Source organism: Giraffa tippelskirchi, chromosome 8 (assembly GCF_054371585.1).
Source record: "Giraffa tippelskirchi isolate mGirTip1 chromosome 8, T2T-mGirTip1v1.2.pri, whole genome shotgun sequence".
Lineage (NCBI taxonomy): Eukaryota > Metazoa > Chordata > Mammalia > Artiodactyla > Giraffidae > Giraffa > Giraffa tippelskirchi.
The window spans coordinates 162,963,764-162,985,321 of NC_137282.1; the positions used below are offsets into that span (position 1 = coordinate 162,963,764).

The 21,558-nt window shown below is 51.6% G+C and overlaps 1 protein-coding gene and 1 long non-coding RNA gene across 2 annotated transcripts; one reads left to right on the forward strand and one right to left on the reverse strand.

Annotated features, from left to right (window-relative positions):
• Positions 1 to 936: 936 nt before the first annotated feature.
• On the reverse strand, positions 937 to 12,402 carry NQO2 (N-ribosyldihydronicotinamide:quinone dehydrogenase 2). Its single transcript, XM_081523327.1, has 7 exons — positions 12,248 to 12,402; positions 11,014 to 11,123; positions 9,335 to 9,499; positions 4,110 to 4,240; positions 3,407 to 3,520; positions 2,533 to 2,634; positions 937 to 1,201 (listed from the first exon to the last, which is right to left on the reverse strand). Exons 2-7 carry the CDS (start codon positions 11,018 to 11,020, stop codon positions 1,025 to 1,027), a joined length of 696 nt encoding a protein of 231 aa, XP_081379453.1. The 5' UTR covers positions 11,021 to 11,123; positions 12,248 to 12,402; the 3' UTR covers positions 937 to 1,024.
• A 158-nt stretch (positions 12,403 to 12,560) lies between these two features.
• LOC145518581 (uncharacterized) lies at positions 12,561 to 21,204 on the forward strand. Its single transcript, XR_014063004.1, has 3 exons — positions 12,561 to 12,835; positions 18,065 to 18,260; positions 19,180 to 21,204. It is a non-coding gene; the product is annotated as an uncharacterized LOC145518581 (long non-coding RNA).
• The last annotated feature ends 354 nt before the right edge of the window (positions 21,205 to 21,558 follow it).

The window sequence follows — 21,558 nt, forward strand, 5'->3', positions numbered from 1 at the left end:
GGCTCAAAAGAGATGATGAAGACGGTCTGGAGGGGCCCCTGAGAAGGCACCTGGGGGACGGCCCCAGAGAGGGTCTGGGAAGGTGGCCCTGAAAGAGCGCATGGGGACGCTGTGAAAACGCTTCAAGAAAATGGTGTCGAGAAAGGCAGAAAAAAATGACCCTGAAAAATCAATCTGATTTGAAGGTGACAGCTCTGAGAGACGGATAAGGACATGAAACACTGTCTGGTGGTGGATCAGGTGACGAGGAGGAAGAAAATGAGGGTGGGGAAGGGTTGAAGACGCCTGGGGGCGGGGACGGGGGGTGCGGACAGGGAGGAGGCAGGTGAGGCTGTGTGACGAGGCGGTGCAGCTGGGCCCGTGATGGGGTGGGTGGTGGTGGGACTGCGGAGGAGAAGGGCCCCGTCCTGGGCAGTGATGACGGCCGTGAAGAGGAGGGGCAGGGGGTGGGGAGGAGACACTGCCGCTACCCGAGCCCGCACCTCGGGGTCACGGTCAGTCCTGCTCCCGGGACTCGTGCACACGGACGGGACGCCTTCTCACTGAGGCCGGCTCCCTCGCTGTGACTGGCCCTCAGGAACTGTAAGAGATATGCCGAGTAGCTGCTCAATTAAAACTTAACACTCATGATACAAAAAGAAAAAGACACAAGAAGTGCCAGCCGGGCATGACAACACGAGCTGTGAACAGGTCACATTTTCCTGAGAAACAGAAATTCAAGTTGAGTACAGAATAAAACAAATACCTAACAAATCCAGCTTCGTGCCAAAACTACAGAAAAACACTACCTGCGAAGGCTGAATAAAGAAGGAAAGGTATTAGGAATGAAAAGCAAGCCTGGGAGAAGGACCTGCCACCCCTCAGGAGAGAATCAGGGACAGCCAGTGGGGGATGGGAGCTGGCCTGCAGGACCCTGGAGAGACAGTCACACCTGGCTGTCGTGAAATCCTTTATTACACGCGCCTGCGTGGCATCACATGCGTCACACCTCTCGCGTGGCCCCCGCAGCATGGCGTGGCCCCCGTCACTGCCCAAAGTACCACGGGGGCGAGCAGTGGATGGGCTCCTCCTCCCAGATGGTCTTCAGCCTCTGCGCCCAGGAGGCCAGCATCTTCTTTCTTTCTTCTTCAGACACCATTTCAAGACCAAAACTGATCTGAGGGGCAAGGACTTTAAATCCACAGAAGTGCAGCGTGCCGTGCTACAGCCGCAAAAAGAGGAGAGCGGTGAGAAGCTGCCCACTGCTCAGTCACCCGAGCGGAAACACATGCAGCTCACCTCCGGGAAGTTCAGAGAACCTCTCCCGCTACCGGGGAGCCGAGAATGAGGGCGCCGCCCCGGAACCTCAGGACCTGGCCGCTCCCGGGGGGCAGACAGCGCTGGGCGGCTCCAACTGACACGGCTCTCTAATCTCTGCTGCTGAGTCACACGCTAAGTTTTATGGTTTTGATTGGTTGGGTGAATTATGGCAACTCATGAAAGTGAAGGCCTCTCCGTCGTGCCAGACTCTTCAACCCCATGGACTATCCAGGCCAGAATACCGGAGTGGGCAGCCTATTCCTTCTCCAGGGGATCTTCCCAACCCACGGAGTAAACCCAGGTCTCCTGCATTGCAGGTGGATTCTTTACCAGCTGAGCCAAAAGGGAAGTCCAAGAATACTGGAGTGGGTAGACTTTCCCTCTTCCAGGGGATCTTCCCGACCCAGGAATCGAACCGGGGTCTCCTGCATTGCAGGCGAATTCTTTACCAACTGAGCCACCAGGCAGCCCTGAATGAGGTTATTCCAGCTAAATGTGCCACCACAGGCTGCTCAAGATACATGTTAGGTGTGAACAGTAAGTAATGTGAAGCGGTATTTGTGGTGCACTGTTCATGTAAAAAAAGAAATGAATATGATAAGCTGAGTCAGAAAATGGACGCGTGTAGGAACACAGGGCGCCCCCTGGTCCAGCCAGCGCAGTGGCTGGCACTCCATGCTCTCACTGCAGGGTGCCTGGAGCCCACGTGCTGCAGCTAAGGGTGAGCGTGCCCAGCTGAGGAGTCTGCATGCCCTGGCGGAGACCTGGCTCAGCCCAATAAATATGGGGATAAACATTTTTTAAAAAGAATATATATGGACTGTAAGGAAATACATTAAATCATTGAAAGTGATTGTTTTTAAGGGGGATTAAGAGAACTGAGTTTCTGTTTTTTATAGTCTCTTTGTTCCCATATGTACTTTTGCAAACGGAAACAAAGGTGGAGTTTTAAAAGCAAGAACTGAAGCTCATGACACACGTGGAGCCACCTCAGGGCTCCTGTCCACCCCAAGTGGACACCAGCCAACCGGGCTTGGCTTGGCCTCTGGACAAACAGCATCAAAGGTTCTCATCACAGCGTTTTCTCCATCAGCCAGCCTTTCCAGGGCTGCCAAACAAAACATCTAAAAGGCTAAGGGATTATGATATCCTGTTTCCAGGGGAGTCAGCATGGCCTGGCCTTCAGGCCCCCCTCCCACCTGGGAGGAGCTAGGAGAGGGGGGGTGTGCGTACCTGGAGGGGCCACAGGAAATAGTGGAAGTCTCCGTTGACCCCAGTCTTGGAGTACATGCTGGCCGTGCTGGCCGTGGTCAAGGACAGGATGGCCCGCTTACCCTGCAGAGGATAGCACAGGATCAGGCACGGACCCCAGGGGAGGGGGGTCTATAGTGACTGGAAGGAAACCCTGAGGCCAGCTCCCCTAATGGGAGCCCCCTTCCCTAATGGACAGACACGCACTCCCACCTCTGTCCAGCCCGGCGGCAGCAACATTCAATGGGGTGGTGGAGGGACAGCCGAGTGGACAGCGCGGACAGGCCTGGTGCTAGGGGAGCAGGCTTCAGGGGAGCAGGTGCAGGGGGCGGCCGGGAGGGCGCATGATGCCTGCAGCCAGAGGAGCCGGACTCCCGGGGCCGGTCAGCAAAGGGTAGTGTCTCTTCAAAGCCTGAGACCTGTCTCACGTCTCAGCGCTTTGGGCACACTTGCTTTCTGAGGCTTTTGGACCTTGAACATTGTCTGCTTGCACGGGAAATCCACAGCTACCACATCCTGTGCACCGGCTGGGCCCACCATCCCCTCAGGTTACCCTGCTTTCAAGGTGGGTCCGGGTACTCAGAGGCGAACAGCCATGTGGCCAGGCACGAGTCCGCGCTGAGAAGCAGGTGCCCTGGGCAGCCGAGCACGCGGCCGGATGTGGATGCCCTGCACCCTTTGCTGGAGGAAAGGGCCGTGACCCCAGAACCATGCTTTTTCACCCATGTAAGCCTTGGACACGGATGGTGCTCCATGGAAGTTTGGTTAACAAAGGCAAACCAGAGGTGACTTGCCGAGATGCCCCTTCCTTCCCTGATGGACAAGGGTCCCTCATCCCCGGGGGTGGGGGTTGTACCTTGAGGAAGCCGTTGTCGTAAAAGCTGGGGAAGTCGAAGGCAAAGCCCTGGCAGAGCACCCTGTCCATCCAGCCCTTCAGCACGGCAGGCACGCTGAGCCAGTACAGTGGGAACTGTGGGGGAGCAGGAGGGGCGCTGGGGTGTTCGTCCCACTGGGGATTCAGGGCTGCCGCCTCCTCCCCGGCCTGGGCAAGCAGGTGCCCCCCAGGGCCGCACGCCTGGGCAGCTTCTCCCCCTGCTCTGAGGCGTGTGGAGTGGCAGTGGCAGCAGGCTGGGTGGGCAGTGCTGACAGCATCTTGGTGGCTGTCACACGTGGCTCTGGGTCCCTGTGACGTCGTGACTGTGCGTCCCTGACCGAGCCTGCTCTGGGGCAGCAGAACCATGACCCCAACCACGGGGTGGAGGGAGGGTGTGGGAAGGAGCCTGCCCCTCTCCCCGCCTGGAGTGAGACGTGGTGTCCAGGAGTCGGGCCCGGAGATTCCGAGAAGCTGAGCCTCAGACTCCACGCAGCAGCAGGGAGGTCTCCCGGAGCCACTGTGATCCCCACAGAAGCCTCAACACCATGTCCAGCCACAGCGCCAGGGAAAAGAGACAAAAACAGGCAACAATCCGTTCCCAGACAGGGAAGGGAGCCCGTGGCCAGCAGCGTCTCGGGAGAGGGTCAGCACACAGACCCGTTCCCGCAGTGAGAGGGAAACCCACCTGGAATATCACCAGGTCGGCCTCCTGAAGCTTCTTCTGCTCCTCGATGATGTCGCTGCTCAGAGACCGCTTCTTGTAGGCCTCGTGGATCTCCACGCCATAGTTGAAGAAGCTGGGGTTGGAGAGGGTGCCTGGGGGAACAGGGCGAAGGCTCCCACTCAGGGGGGAGTCCACAGCCTGCCAGTCCTGCAGTCGCTGCTGCCTGGACGCCCCCCAGCAGGTCAAGTCACTGAGACCTGACCAGGAGCCGGGCCCTGGGGTCAGACTGTGGACACAGAGGAGCAGCTGGGGTCCTCACCTTCAAGGGGCCGGAGGCCAGGGGGACAGATAATCAGATGATTAACCCACGGAGCACGACAGGGCAGCATGCTCAGGGCAGCCCCGTGGCACTTGGGCCTCACAGCCCGGACACTGGGGCCTCGCCCGCATGTGCAGCAGGTGAACAAGGCGCTCCGGGGGTGTCTGCCACCGGAGCGGGCCTCGCGGAGCCGCCGAGGGCCAGGGGCGGGAGGCCAGGGCCGCGGGTGACCTGGCTGCAGGGCTGCAGCTCGGCCACGGGGGCTTAGCTCTGTGTGTACGTGGGTTGCAGGGCAGGCACATGGTTTATGCAAGAAACAGCCGTTTTCTCAATTCGGCTCTGAAAAAGCTGTGGCCTCAGCGATTCCGGAGCAGGCCTGGTGGGGGAGGGGCTCAGGCAGCAGCAGGGCTGGGCCCTGAGGCAGGACCCCCACAGTTAAACGGAAAGACGAGGCCTTGGTGGGTTCCTGTCCAGCAGCACGACTCACCCTAAGTACTGCCCAGTGTTAACAGCGGTCACCGGCAGTTGAGGGTCTCCTCGTACCTCGCTGAGCTCTGACCTCATCACAACAGGTTGCTTCTACCTTTCATAACAATACGAGGGGCTGGGTAATTCCCAAGTGACCAGAGAGGAGTGGGGGGCTCAGGGTGGCCCCCCAGCACAGAGGCCTGCAGGGCGGCCCGAGGACAGCCGGCCCCGCCCTTGGGCACCCACAGCCCAGAGCATTCCGTGGCCCAGCCTCCCTGGGCCTCGCCTTCACTCAAAACCTCGGCTGGGACCCTTCTGTGCGTGAGGTTGTGTGCTGACCAGAGACCCCCAAGGAGGAGAGCCTGTGTCTCAGGCAGGCTGCCACCCCCAGGTGTGGAGCCCACCGTGGACTCTGCGTGCTTCTGAGAGTGGTAAACAGACAATACGTGTGTATGGGCCACGTGTACTCTAAATTTTAAAAGTACACAGCAAAGGTATGCAAATATTGGAGAAATGGGAGAAAATTGGAGAAATGTGGGTGTGGATGCAGTTTTTTAGTAAGACAGGAATTCCAAAGTCATGCAGACATACTGACTCACAGACTGAAACAAAAGATGGAGACAAAGCTAAATCAACATGGGAATCGGTGAGTCATAACACGCACCACGGAGTGATGCCGTCGTTAATACGACTCCTGAAAGCTCCATGAACAGAGCGAATCCCCACGTGTATCCGTATCTACAGAGCTCTGAGCTCCACAGGAATGTGCACTCTGTTAACGTCTGGAGCAGATCTACAATCTGCTGCTGCTAAGTTGCATCAGTTGTGTCCGACTCTGTGCGACCCCATAGACGGCAGCCCATCAGGCTCCCCCGTCCCTGGGATTTTCCAAGCAAGAGGACTGGAGTGGGGTGCCATTGCCTTCTCCGAAGATCTACAATGAGCCACACCGGAAAGTTCTGCCTACTTCTCCCTGGAGCCACTCGGGACAAGGAGGGTGTGTGAGGGGCTGCTAGCGTTCACCCTCTGCCCACTGTTCACCACACTTAAAATGCTGTTTACACAGAGCCCGTGTCTTACCTGATTCCCTGAAAAACCAGTGGCTCCATCACACAAGACTCTCTACCTCCCCAATCCCCACTCTGTTGCTTTTTCAGTGAAAAGAGCTGTTTGGTTTATTAAGAGAGAAGAAAGACAAGGAGAAGCAAGGATACAACCATTACCACCAGTACTAAATACTAAATCTGGGGTCTTGTTAACACAATTGCAAACAGGAGGGGCCTAAAGGTATTCAATTTACTGGGAATTACTGAAAAGGCATAGGTGAAATTATTACTTGCAGACGGTTTGACTGTATATCAGGAAAGACCCAGAGAATCCGCTTAAAACTACAAACAGTAAGAAAGTCAGTAGCAGCCGCATGCACGTGTGCACACAGACATGCACAGATTAGTCCCCTTCACGTAGAGGAACAAAACCCAGTAAGTAAGATTTATGCAAGATCTGCATGAAGAAAACTTGTAAATACACCTGGAGGGTTGTAAAAGAACGTGAACACAGGAGGAGCGCCTGTTGCTGGAACAGAAAGAAGTGGCACTGAAAGTTCTGCTGTAAAGTTAATCCGCTACCTTTAGAATCTTGTCAACTAAAGGCTGGAACTTGCCATCTGCCTCTGTAGGGATTAAGTCACAAGCTGCCGTAGCCATTGATCTTCAACACCCCCTGAAAGGAGTTCAGGGTGGAGATCGGGAGTGAGGCGCTCTGTGCTCCGGGAAAAACTAGAACATGCCTTCAGATAGGTATTTTCAGGAGGATTTTATGAGCCCAATTCTTGTAAGTCCTCGTATCTCTAAAGCACTAAAATCATTAATGGTGACATTTTCTCCTCATGACTAGCAGCAACCTTCTGCCAAGATGTGTGCCTGATGATTACATGATCCCTCTGCACCAAAATCCCATACATCCTGACCTTCCCTCCACCTCTCTGGAGCAGTTTCAGAGCTGGCTGAGAGGCTGTCTCCTGGGCTACAGTCCTCACTTTATCCCAAACAAAACTTAACTCACAACTGTCTTTCTTGGTGGCTCAGACAGTAAAGAATCTGCCCACAATGTGGGAGACCTGGATTCGATCCTTGGGTTGGGAGGACCCCCTGGAGGAGGGCATGGCAACCCACTCCAGTGTTCTTGCCTGGCGAATCCCGTGGACAGAGGAGCCTGGTGGACTACAGTCCATGGGGTCACAGAGACTCGGACACGACTTAGCCACTACGCACAGCACAACTGGCATGTGGTGCTTTTTATTTTTTCAGTCAACAGTCTGGAAAGCTACTTCAAAACATCTTCATGGAAAAGTCAAAGTAGCTGTAAAAAACGGTAAGACAAATGAAGGTGACCTAACTCTATGAGATGGTAAGTGATTTGCCAAAATAATGAAAGCCACGTGGTACTGAGTCATGGACAGGAAAACAAAACCGGAGTACCAAGTAGAAGAGAATAAAACGTGGGACTTCAGGCCACAACAAAGGTGGCTTTAAAGTCAAGACAAAGAGCTAGAGAATGTAATAAATGGGGATCAGAGCTGGGTACCTACCTGGGAAAAACCGGACCCGCACCTCACATCACACATTGACATAAATTCTGAGTAGATAAGTATTTAACTTTAAAAAGTGGAACCTGCCAAATACTGTAACACCTTTAAAAAAATAAGCTTAGAGTTTACATGACACAAAATGCACAGGTCTAAAGCCAACTAAGCAAAAGTAAATGAAGAGAAGCCACCACAGCAAAGCCAAAACTAAAAATAAATCAGGTAAAAATGTATTTACAATTCATATTTCAAACCCTATACCAGAGACCATTTTCCACCTGTCTGATTGGCAATTACCAAAAACTCGGTAAAACAAGGAAACGAGCCACTTGTGAACACTGCGGGTCGGAGAGCGAACTGGCACAGCGCTCACGGAAAGCAGTTTGATAACTGTCTATTAAAACACACACTCCCTCTGCCCAGCAACTCCATTCTAGATAACTCGCACACGTAGGAAAGCACGTGGCCGCCATTTTTGCCGCAGTCCTGTTATCACAGCAAAAGTGAGAAACAACCAGACCAGCATGAGCGGGCACTGCTGGAGCCTCGGCACCTCCAGACAACGGGGGCTCCGAGGCGGAAAACACGCAAAACAAGTCTGGGAACGCATGTCCCCATTTTTAAAAAGCGGAGAGAAAAGCCGCTATCCTGTTGATTGCTTTAGGTACACCCAGAGACGGCACAAACTCGCCCCAGAAAGATGCAGAGGCGGCGGGAGACCCTGGTTCCTTTGGGAGCAGAGAGACCGGGCGGCTGCGGGTGCGGGAAAAGCTGTGCACTGCAGACCTTTTCGACGTGAGAACTACATCACGTGCATGCCGGGCTTTGTTTACAAACACTTTTTTAATTAAAAAAAATTCAAAGAAGGCAAAAAACCTGCTACCACTCTGGTTTAAAAATGGGCAGAGGATCTGAACAGGTATCTTTCTGAGGAAAACACAGATGGCCAACAGGCATGTGAAAAGATGCTCAATGTCACTGATTATCAGCAAAACCACGGCAAGATGTCACCTCTCGCCAGTCAGAAGGGCCGTCAGTAAGACGAGAGACAGCCAGTGCTGCTGAGGACGTGGAGAAGAGCGGACCCTCGTGTGGCTGGTGTAAAGTGACGCCACCGTGGGAAACAGTGTGGAGAGTCCCCCCAGACTGAAAACAGAACTACCATCCAGCAACCCCACTTTTGGGTATTCACCTGAAGTAAAGCAACACAGGCATTCAAAAAGGTATCTGCACCCCTGTGTTCACCACAGCATTATTCACAGTCGCCAAGATACGAAAACCACCTAAATGCCCATCAGTGGATAAAGAATGTGATATACACACACACTGGAATTACCATTCAGTCATAAAGAAGAAGGAAACCCTGTCACGTGCAGCAACATGGATAGACCTGGAGGGCGTTGCTAAGTGAAACAGGCAGAAAAAGAAAAATACTGTATGATCTCACACATGGGAGAACGGTGGAATCTTAATAAACAAATAACCACTTCCCCCACCAAACCAAACAAAAAGTAACTGAGCTCACGAATACAGAAGCCAGGCTGGTGGCTGCTGAGGCGGGGGCTGGGCAGCACAGGCGAAGAGGGTCAGAAGAACAAAGTTGGGGTCACAGGCGGTCCCACACAGCGTGGTGACCGCAGTTATGTCCCAGCGACTGGGTCTGGAAAGTCCTTCTCAAGAGGGAGAAGGAGTGGAACTGTGTGTGGTGACGAGTGTCAACTGGACTTATTGTGATCATTGTGCGGTGGAAACAAACCTCATATCCTTACATTACACGCCTGAAACAATACAAAGTTATGTCAACTGTACCTCAGAGAAAAGACACACAAGAAGAAGAAAGTTAAAGAAAAACCCGGAGCATTTATGACTCACCGGTGATATCCTTCCTTGTGGCCCTGGGCTCAAAGTTCATGGCGTAGAGGTCAGACACGGTCACGGTGCAGCCCTGCTGGCTCAGTTCAGCCACCGCCACGTCCTTCAGGGCCCCGTTGAAAGACCTGGGCTCTTGGTGTGCGTAGACGATGAGCACTTTCTTACCTAAATCCAGACAAGAAACCATTCCTCTTGAAGATTAATTCCTCCTCTCTGTCAAAGCTCAGCAAGGACCGAGACGACAGCAGCACACACACCGGGTGAAGGAAGGAAGAGCAACGTTTTTATGGGAGCAGTTGTGAAACAAAGAGCATTTTAAGAACCTAGTTGTATCAGTTCATCACTGCTTGAGTTTACTAACACGCGAGTCAAGTTACAATTCCCCAAGAAAAACTCGACTGCTTTCTTTGAAAGCACAATCTGTCCTGGTTATCCACTCAGACGTTTCAGCCACATCACCTAATATCAGAGTAAGAAACTACTGTGACTAATCTTTCGTGCTAACCCCTTGTTGGCAGGTCAGTTGCTGACACACAGCTCTGCTTCCTTCCTCTCCACTGAAAACTGACACATAAGATATATTTAAAAAAAAAAAAAAAAATCAGATCCTGAGTCCCCTGGGGAGGCAGGGCCTGCATGAAGCCCAGCTTCTGTGGAGAGCCTGACAACAGAGGCTCCATCCAGTGCCTGGTGGTGTCATTAATACCGACAGTCTCTGAAGCCGCACCGTCCTCCTTCAGGACATTCTCCGAAGTCATGTACCAATTCCTTCCAGAAGGCAGCTGTGGGGATGTGTTTAAATTTTCTGTGGGAAACTCTTAAGACTAAAATATTTAAACTCTTGGTCCATATTATTCTGCTTAGGCCCTTAAGGAGAAAATACAAATGTTAGTTGGAAGCAAACAGCTTTGGGGCACTCAGCAGAGTGTAAAGGTTGAACTGCAGGAGTGAAATCAATGATTAACAACTTTAACTTCTCAGACTCATTTGTTACAAAGGAACTTGGGGGCTTAACAGGAAAAAAGATATAAATGAAATATCCACACCCATGGTTCTCAACTAGGCAGAGTGTTGCCTCCCAGGGGGTGTTTTGCAACATTTGGAGACATTTCTTGGTTGTGGCATCTGGAGGGAGGCGCTGCTGGAACGTGGGAGACAGAGTGCAAGGCTGCTGCAGAACACAGCTCAGGACAGGCCCCCAGACAGAAGGCTCTCTGGCCCCAAATGTCAGCAGTGCTGCAGTTGAGAAACCCTAATGTACAACATATGCATAAAATAATGTGAATTTTTATGTTATGAAATGCAAGGATTTTAATGCTATCGTGTTGAACAAAAAGATGTCACAACGGGATGCATGTGTCATGTGGTATTTCTAACCATGGTCGCTCTCGGGGCTCAGTCACTCAATATTTATTGATTGAGCAGCTATTATGTCCCAGGGGGTCATCCCAGAAGAAGCTGGAGGCAAAGCAAAGACAAGATAAGCATTCTATTTTGGTGGGGCTGAAATGAACAATAAAACAAGTAAGAAAATACAAAACAAGACAATTCCAGGTAGCAGTCCACATTATAAACAAGTTTTATACAGGAGTGTTGTCTGGAGTTTTTATAACAAAGTATTCAATTTCTAATAAATGTTTCATTTGACAAAGTTTAACTCCCCCATAGCTAATAGTCACCTGCCATGTCCCAGGAAGATGGGTCTTTTTCTCTCTGAATCCTGCCGAGAGGAGGGTGTGCTGTTGGTCCTGGGTGCAGTGGGCCCTGAGCGCTCAGTGAGGCCAACGATCTAGAAGAGGAAACAAAGGCTGAGGGAGGTGGGGAGATGCAGCGGGCAGCTCCACGTGCAGCCGTGGGCAGGTTTAGGCAGGGGAACAGCAAGCGTGAGCCAGCGTTGGGACTGGCCTGGGGTGCAGAGAGCCTGCACGGTGGACATACGGTTACAACAGAGAGCTGGGCAGTGGGAGATTCGGTCCAAGGGGTGGGTGAGTCAGTAGGGCAGGGCTGAAGATTTTATCCTGAGCCTAGCAGAAGCCCCCGGAGCATGTTATGCGGGAGAGTGATGGGTTGCAGACCCAGGGAGCACCTGGTCCTGAGAGCCCCGGGGTCAGGGCCCAAAGACATTCTGGTTTGGAAGAAAAGCTTTCATTTCAGTGCCTACAGCAGGGCCGACATTCCCCTATCGCTCTGCCTGGTCCAGAGCACCTAGTTAGGTCACCTGCCAGGCCGCTGGAGGCCTTGGAGTCCTGACTCCTCGTGGGGTCTAATCCTCCTAGTTGTACGGAACGAGAAACTGAGGCCCCAGAAGCCGGCCACCTGTCCAGCACTCCCCACCGACCTTGCTCCATCGCAGGGAAAGCCGTGTCCTTCCGCGGAGAGGGCAGCCTCACCAGGCCGACAGGAAAACAGAAGCGTGCGGCTGTGATACGAATATCGCACCACACCGAACGGGCTGACACCTTTGATGAACTCTTTCGTTCCATCGTCCTCGACCGCTCCTCTCCTTGTGTTCCCTCCATCCCCCCTAGAACCATCAACAGCGGCGCAGGAAGCACACACCGGATACACGTCCCTCTTCTTGGACTTTCTGGCTGAGATTCTCGGGGACTATGGTTGGAGAAGCTGAGTTTCGGGTCCTGGCACCCGAGGCAAAGGCCGAGCCGGAACCCCGCGGGCCCAGGCCGGGTCTCCGCGCCGCCCGCTCGCTGATCCCAGGCGGCCCCTTGCCGTCCGCGCGTGGGGTCAGCGCGGGCCGAGTCCAGGGCGGAGGGTAGCGGCCGGGGGCAGCGGCGGGCCTGCGCACACCTGCGCCCCAGGCCTCGCAAGTGCAGGGGGAAGCTCGGGCACGCGGGGGTGGAAGCCCGCGGAGACCCTGGCCCCGGGGAGCGGCCCCCGGCGAACGCGGACACTCACCTCCGCCAAAACGCCCGAGACGAGCGGCAGGATGAGACCTCCCTCTGGGAGAATGTCCGGCGTCCACGCCACGTTCCGGCCGCGCGGACTACGCACTGACTGGCGTCGCGAGCGGACAATGCGGCCGCGCTCCGCGGGGCTGGACGCGGGGACTCGGCCGGCGGGGCCCCGCCCACGCCCCGCCCACGCGCGCCGAGACCACGCCCCCCCGCCTCTCTCCGGAGCGCAGCCCCGCCCCCCTGGACCTCTCCTCGCGCTCGCATAAGCCCCGCCCACCGCCCTTCGCCCCGCCCCTTCCCTGTCCCCGCCCCTCGGAGCCGGACCCGCTCGCTCCGCGCCGCGGCGGCTGAAGGGATGGCAGTTCTGGGAAGCGGGGTGCCCTGTCCGTCCCTCCCGCCGCCTCCGCCCCTAGGCCCACCCAGGGTCAGAACACTCAGCCGTAAAAAGGATGAACGATCGGGGCCCCAGCAGCCGGGGCGAATCTGCAGAGAATCACGCTGCATGAAAATCGCCAATCCCCGAGGGTCCCCCCTGAACGATCACGTTTATATAACATTCTTGAGATGAGATTCTAGAAACGGAGAACAGGTTAGTGGCTGCTGGGTTTCTGGTGGGCAGGTGTGATTCTAAGAGGGACCTTGTGCTGGTGGGAATGCGCGGTGTGTGATTGGTCTGGCGGTGGCCTTGTTCTGTGGTCTGACCTGATGCTCTTACTGGAGAGGCTGGGGGTAAAGGGCACACAGGCAGGTTCAAGGCCAAGGAGATCCCCGGAAGGCAGAGAGGCACCCAACTGGAGCCTGCAGACGTGTGGGGGAGGGCTGCTGGTGGGCACTTTGGGCCAATTTTCTCTTTTCCCTCTTTCCAGCACTTTCTGGCCTTTACCACCTCATTTGGAGACCTCCCTGCCATTGGAACTCACTCGAGGACCCTCCCAAACTCTGCCTTGATTTCTGGTGTCCCGGGATGGCCCTTGGGGCTCTCCTGGTGGCTCAGACAGTAGAGAATCTGCTTACAATGCAGGAGACCCAGGTTTGATCCCTGGGTCGCGAAGATACTCGGAAGATGTTCATAGCAACCCACTCCAGTATGTTTACCTAGAGAATTCCATGGACAGAGGGTCCATGGGGTTGCCGAGAGTCGGACACCACTGAGTAACTAAGTCTTTCACCTTCAGGATGGGCCTAGAGAGCGAAGGCTAGTTACCCTTCGAGCATAATATTCCTTATGCAAACAGCTGCAGCTGCTGTTCGCACATCAGAGTCTGGGTGGTCTGTCCGAGGCTGCTGTCTTTCTTGGGTTCATAGTGAGGACACGGCCTCTCTATGCATGACATGCCCTCGTGCCAACAGCGGACAGGCCACCTTGTCTTGTGAGCCTGGGAGGTGCTGAGGGCCGTTTCCATTTTAGAATGACCTTTATCCGAGGGAAAAGTTGTAGAGGCATTTCCAAATGTACCAGAATGTCCTCAAAGATGAAATCTGGTTTAGTTTTCTTCCCTCTTTCTTGTCAGACTGAGATGATGTCCGCAAATCATCTTTGAGTCATGTGAAATGATTGCAACTAAGAAAGGCGGATGCAGGGACTCTGGGGTAACCTTTCAAGGAGGGTGACTGATGCCATTGCCCCTTGGGAGGGGAGTTGTTCACGTCTTTGGTGCCGTGAGGTTGTGGTTGTTTATGCTAAGTCGTGTTCAACTCTTGCGACCTCATGGACTGCGTAGCCTGCCAGCCTCCTCTGGGATTTCCCAGGCAAGAATACTGGATTGGTTTGCCATTTCCTCCTCCAGGGGATCTTCCCAACCCAGAGATGGAACCTGCATCTCCCGCCTGACAGGCAGATTCATTACCAGCTGAGCCACCAGGGTGCTGTGAAGACCAATAAGGAAAACAGCCAGACCTCCCGGTGGTGGGAAGACCCGGTTTCTGTGGAGCCGCAGGCCCGGGAGCCGTCTAGTCCCTGGTGTGGGGGTAGAAGTGCTGGGCCGGAAGGGAGACCAAGGTGCGACCCCGCCTCTGAAAACTCGCAGGTGCGGGCAGCTTCTGCGTCCAGCCGCGCTTTGACCCTAGTCCGCGACGCGGCAGCACCACCTGGCGGCCGCGCGCGGGAATCGCAGGTGTGGAGGGGACGTCGCCCTTCGGACAAGATCAACCTAAACTCAGGCCGGCCCTCGTCTGGGTCTTCAGGATGGTGAAAGCGCCGGCAGTGGATTGGATAGGAGCCCGTCTGGTGAAGGGAAATATGATTCCCTGCTAATCTGGCATTTACTGCAAACCAGACATTCCTACCGTGAGCCTAAGGAGGAGGCGGTGCTGTTTAAGCGAGATACGTAGATGTAGCATCAACAGCAAGCATGACCTCTAAGGGTCATGAGTGGAGTTTTCACTTCAGCCCTTGCAGCGGGGGAATAGGCTTAGGGTTTCCAGGCGCGGAGGCAGTTAATTTCCAGCAACTCAGGTTGTGTTTATATATATACATTTCCCCACCTCTCTGTCTGGCCGCGCTGGGTCTTGGCGGGCGTGTGGGATCTAGCTCCCCCACCAGGGATCAAACCCCAGCCCCTGCTCTGGGAAAGTGGAATCCTATCCACTCACCACCAGGGAGTCCCTCTACTTAATCTTTTTTTTATGGTGGTAAAATCTCTGTAACAAAAGGCCGGTCATTTCAACCATTGTAAGTACCCAATGGCATTAATCATATTCAGTGGCATTAATCACATTCACAATGCTATGCAATGCCACTACTTTTATTTCCAAGAGCTTTTTGTCGCCCCAAACAGAAACTCACTAATCCTTAAGCAGTAACGCCAAACTCCCCACTCCGCCCAGGTTCTGTACCGATAATCTTTCTTCTTTCTATGAATTTGCCTATTCTAGATATTTCATACAAGTGGAATCATACAACAGGTGGCCTTTTGTGCCTGGGTTTCTTCACTTAGCATGTTTTCAAGGTTCATCCATATCGTAACATGTATCAGAACTTCATTCCTTTTTACCGCTGAGTAATATTCCATTTTATGCATATAGCACATTTTATCCTTTCATATGTTGTTTTAACCTTTCATAGGTTGATGGACACTTGGGTCATTTGCCTGTTGTGAATCATGCTGAAATAATTATTGGCGCACAAGTGTCTGAGCCTCTTTTTAAAAATCTTTTGGGTGTATACCAAGGAGTGAAATCACTGCATCATGTAGTAACTGTTTTGCTTTTTAAGGAACTGCCAAACTGGTTTTCACAGTGGTTCCACTGTTTTGGAGTAGGAAATGGCAATCGACTCCAGCATTCTTGCCTGGAGAATTCCACAGACTGGCTACAGTCTGTGAAGTCGCAAAGAGTGGGACACGACTGAGAGACTAACACGTCACGTCCACTGTTTTACATTCCGATTGATTTCTCTACATTTCTCATCAACATTTGTTATGTTGCTTTTTTTTTTTTTGGTTACTGTTTTAGCTGTCCTAATGTCTCATTGTGGTTTTGTTCTGCATTTCCCTGGTGACTAATGATGTTCAGCATCTTTTCTTGTGCTCACTGGCCATTTGTTTACCTTTGATGAAATATCTATACAAAACCTTTGTCCATTATTTAATTGGATTGTTTGTCTATTTGTTGTTGAATAATAGGAGTTCTTTATATATTCTGGATGTTATCAGATATATAATTTGCAAGTATTTTCTCCCATTCTGTAGGTTGCCTTTCACTTTTGGGGGGAGGGCCCTATTCCTCTGAAAGCAATTAACCAGAGCTTTTCTTAGTTCACTCCTATAGTTGCTTCTAGCCTGCTGCTGAGTTCCCAAGGAAAAGACCTGGAAGATGGTCTGGAGGCGTCGTCTTTGCTCAGGGAGCGTGCTGGTCGCCTGGGTCTTTTCAGGCCTCTTTGGACGTTTCAGGATGAGCAGGCGTCTTGCGTTTTCAGGCTGTCCCTTGCCCCCCTTTGAAGATCATCCAAACACTGAAATCTCAAGGAGCAATCTAGCGGCTTTTCTCAAATGTAACTAGAAGATGTCGATCCCGGCCAGTTTCATTAGGAAATTAGCTATTATGATGATTTCCTTACAAAACCCCTGGTTTCTGAGAACTTTCACTTCCTGTGGTATTTTGGGAAGACCTGCTGCTTGTCACAAGTGATCAATCTTGATTCCTCAAAAGCTGTGGCTGGAATTCTAACGGCAACATGTCATGAATAGGCTTTTTCATGCAGTCGTAAGTGGATAACGTCCCAACAAAATGGTAATCTAGAGACCAGATTCAAGTAAAAAACCCTGTGACTAAATGGGTTTTTGATGTTAAGTGGCCAGTCATGCTAACTGACTCATTAAAAACGAGAATGCAGGCATCTCATATTTTAACTTATTTTAAATCATCGACTCAATGGACGTGAGTTTGAGCAACTCTGGAAGACAGTGAAGGATAGGGAGGCCTGGCGTGCTACAGTCCGTGGGGTCACAAAGAGTGGGACATGACTGAGCGACTGAACAACAATTCAGCAGTTAGTTGACAACCAAATACTGGCAAATTCAACATGATTTTTGAAATTACTTTTGCATGTACTTGGACCCAAGCAAACCTTAAACCCCTGTTTCTACCCCAAACCAATTAGTGTTTTTACATCTGTGGGACTAGAGATATCAGGCTCTCACGGTACACGGTGATCTATGGTGGGGGAAAGTTTGATTAAAAATTAGAAGTAAAGGGTACTCTCAAGACTGTACCACTGGAATTACAAGTATATTTAAGCAAAATTCTGTTCTATGACTTGTCTTCCTACTTTATGATTCAGTGATGGATGTTGGATGAGAGGATGTGAACTGAGTAAGTCTCTGCTATTCAAGGACAAGCTAGATGGGCACTTGATATTTCTGGGTAATTATCAGAAATAAGAATAGTGTGGGATCATGCCATTAGCGCTAACCCAGCGCTTACTGAGTGCTTGCAGTGTGCTACGTTCTTTATGTGGATTAGCTGACGTAGTCCCAATAGCAGCACCATAATGCAGTTTCTATTGTTATTTCCATTTCACAGATGAGAAAACTGAGGCCCAAAGAGTCTAATAAAGATGCAAAGCACCCTGGCTCCAGAGCCCACCTTAAACTATGATAATGAATTAAAGAAAAGTGTCCCCAGTGATAGGGCTGAAAGGGGGTGCAGGATCGTAGGAGGTTGTTCATTTCTCATAAGGTTAAAAAAAGAACATAAGTCAAACCCACATTCCCTGTAACAGTAGAGTCTGTTCCTAAAGGAGCTGAGAATTGAAGGTGTGCTGAGACGTGTGGTTCTCTAACTGTTGAGCGCTGCAGACAGCAGCGAACAACAGCAATAGCCACAGGAAGAATTCCGCCACCTCCTAGGGGCTGGAGTAGCCTTTGAAGCACATGAACGTGACTCAGAGTAGTGAGTATACAGCACTCCTGTGTCTGTGTGCATCTTGGTTGGCCCTTAATTCAAGCTTGGTTTCCGGTGTCTCTTACTTTCTTGATAATGTCCTTAGATACATAGAGTTTTTCACTTTTTATGAAATCCAATTTATCTGTATTTTTGTTTTTGTCTTGAACTTTTGGTGTCATATCTAAGAGCCCATTGCCAAGTCCAAAGGTCATGGACATTTGCTCCTATGTTGTCTTCTAACAGTTTTATAGGTTAGTTCTATATTTAGGTTTTTGATCAGTTTTGAGTTATTTTTGTAAGCGGAGAACTTCATCCTTGAGTGTGGCAATCCAGTTGTCCATAATCACCTACGGAGAGAACGTTCGTCCCCCACTGAATGCACTCAGTTGACCACAGACGTTTTAAATGAGGCTTCTTTTATTTGTTTTCACAGAATCATCGTGTTCTTTCCCCTTCACACTGTCCACGTGAAGTGTGACGGGGCCAGACTGTCTCCCCCCGAGTCTCATTGTCTTCCGGGACTACATCCCTGCTGGGCATGACGTGTAACCCTTCAGTATCTTGTTGGATGCAGTTTGCTAGTATCGTGTTGAGGCTTTTGCGTCAATATTCGTAAGGAATACTGTCCTGTAAGTTTGTTTTCCCGTGACGCCTGTGTCCTGCTTTGGTGTTGGCGTGTGAGTTCACTTCCTCCCCTAATTTCTTGTAAGAATTTGAGAAGGGCTAATGTGAGAACTCACCACTGGGCCACCTGGTCCTGGAATTTGTTGGGAGCTTTTCCTTTTTAAAAAACTTTACATTAAAGTGAGATATTTGGTTTGTGGGGAGTCAATGAGGGAACCTGAGGAGTTAAGAATTATGTATAATTTAATTCAGGCCCATACTGCCTCATAATGATGTAACAGTTTCTTAATTTATTTCCTGCGATAGACTTTCCCGTATTCTGGTCATTCCAAATATTATGGTAATTATGTTTTCTAAATCATTGCTTTTCCTTGTTACACAATACTCAAAAAGCTCGAATGTCTTCCTATTGCTTGTAGAATTATTAATAATTTTACAATTTCATTAATTTTAAACTGATAACGTATTAATTTAAATTAATAGTTTTTTTAAAGTGTAAATAAGTGTAGAATTATTAATAATTGCAAAAAATTTTAGCATTCTACTCAATCTTCCTTTTGACTCTTTCTCATCTAAGCTCTAAATAAGCTGCTTCTCCTGCCCTTGTGGGAACTATGTGCCAGAGAAACTGGTTCATTCATTCTCACTTCCATAACTACTTCTTTCTGGTTAAACCTGAAATAAGGAAGTGTTTAAGAGCAAAGCCCCACCAATTATAAGCCATGATCTTGAGCAGTCATCCCAAAGATACATATGTGTGCATTTTTAATTCATGTTGGGCTTTTTAAATAAAGAGGCTTAAGTGGAGATTCTTTGCTGATGTTACATGTTCTGCCTCAGTGCAAATGTACATTGCCTGTGTTTTTCCCAGACCTTAGGAACAGAAGATAATGATCAGGCTCTGCTAACGCCTTTTGTTCCCAGGGAGAAGTGAAACGAGCTCATTGTAATGTCTCCACCATTCACCTGCCGGTGTGTCTGAAAGTCCCGCTGGAGCCTCCTTCCTCTCCCTCCTTCCAGCGACCCCCGGGACCTGACCAGGTCGCCCTCATCAGCTCTTCCTTCCGGACCCCGTGCCCCAGGCACGGCCCTGCTCACCACCTGCTGCCTTTCCTCTGAAGCATCGCTGCACGCTGCACGGATACCCTGTACCCGGGAGCAAACCTCCGCCTCCCACCCCTGCACCGCTGCACAGCCATCTTCCTGATGCACCACTCTGCTGTGTGACCCCAGCGCTCAGAATTCTCCAGGGACTCCCGCAGCCTGTCAGATAAAATACACACGTGTAGGCCTGACAGACGAGGCCTTCACAGATGTCTGGCCCGCACTGCCTCGTGCCTGTGGTCCAGCAGTAGTAACTTGTGTGTCTCCCCGGCCATGTGCATTTTTTCGTTTTCCCATCGCTGGTTTGGAAGTCCCCCCTCTGCGGTCCTCTGGGCTCATCCTCCTCTTCGTATCTCCGTGGGTTCGGGACCCCCTCGCCGAGTCTCCAGCTGGGCTTCTTGCTGTGTCTACTCACGCTGCCCCTCAAACGCAGCGTCATCACAGCACTGTGGTTTAGTTGCTGAGTTACACCATGTCAAATGCCATTTATTTGCATGTCTGTGCGAGGAAAAACCTCAGTTCAGTCTTTCCCCAAATGGGGAAGCGGCCAGTTCCTTCCTCCCGGGTTCCTCTTCCTTGTTCCTCACACAAAGCACTTCCCTGCTGACTCTTCTGGGGACAGAATGTGTGGGAGGCTTTCCCATGCCAGTCAGTTCCCACGACACCGGCTGGGTGTCCTACAGTTTAAGTCGATTCTGACGCTTTGTACCTGGAGACGGGGTCAGATCCCAGAGGCTAAGGGCTCAGTCCCACAAGGGCCAGGTCGCAGGTGACCCAGAACTTCTGTCTGATATGACGACAAATCAGAGGTTCCCACGACCCGCTCCTCAGGTTTGATTAACTTGCTAGGATGGCTCACAGAGCTCAGTGAAAGGCTCATCTTCACCTCTTTGCCGAAGCCTGTGATAAAGGGCGCCGAGAAAGAGCCGCCCAGGGTGAGGTCCGGGTGGGTCCTGAGAGTCTCTGTCCCCGTGGACTTAGGGCTCGTCCCCTGCCCCATGTGGGTGTGTTCGCCCACCTGGAAGCTCTCCAGGCCCCACACTATTTGGATTTTACATACAGAGGCTTGATCAATTATTAGCTCCATTTTCAGACCTTCTCCCTTCTCAAGAGAATGGGGGGGTGAGGCTGAAGTTTCCAAGCTCATCATCACGGCTTGGTCTTTCTGGGGAGCAGCCTTCATGCAGGAGCTCCACCCAGAGCCATCTCATCAGAACCGAAGATACTCCCATCACCCAGGAAATTACACGGGTTTCAGGAGCTCCGTGTCAGCATCTGGGGTCAGAGACCAAATACTAGAACAAAATACACTCCCAGTGTTCTTATCACTTAGAAAATTACCGGGGTTTCAGGGACTCTGTGTCAGGGGCTGGTAGCAGACACGAGTCACATTTTTGTCTACTATCTGACAATATGTATCTGGTATCCCGAGGCCCGGACTGTGTCTCCTCCCGTGACGTCCCCAGACCCCAGTGCAGCTCCTGGCCTATAGCAGGTGCTCAATAGCAGGCTGTGGAAGGGGGCCTTCCCTGGGGGGTCCAGTGGTGAAGGATCTGCGTCCAATGCAGAGAACGCAGGTTCAATCCCTGGTCGAGAAACTAAGATCCCACACACCTTGGGGCAGCCCTGCACACAGCAACTAAGACTCAATGCGGCGGAATAAATAAATAAAGTGAAAAAGAATAAAAGAGAAGTTCTGTAAGTTACACATTAAAAAAAAAAAAGTTTGTGGAATGAATGAAATAATTAGTCACAGCACCGGCTGGTGTTGTCACCATTGCCATTTCATGAATTCTGGGTGTTGAGAGAAAAAGTCATTAAAGGTGATGTGCGATCATCATGTCAGCTGAGACTACTCTGTAGATGAGCCCAGCGCTTGGCCGGCCGTGAGGCTCGGACGGCTCACAGGAGGAGCAGTCCCGGGTCCTCCTGCAGGTCTCACGTTGCCTTTGGCGTCGGGGGGCCCTGGAAGCGGGGGGCAATGTGTGCGCTGCTGCGAGTTGGCAGGGAGGGGAGGGCGGCCCAGGGGCCGAAGGCAGAGCACTTCCCTCCGCGCTTGCGCTCTTCCCCTCCTGATGAGGGGCTGGCGGGTGGGCGACCTACGGGGACGCACACCTAGAATGTGCTGAAACTGCTTGCTTTCGTTAGAAAGAAGGAAAATGTTCTGTGCACCCTCCCCAAGCAGGAATAAGGAAAACG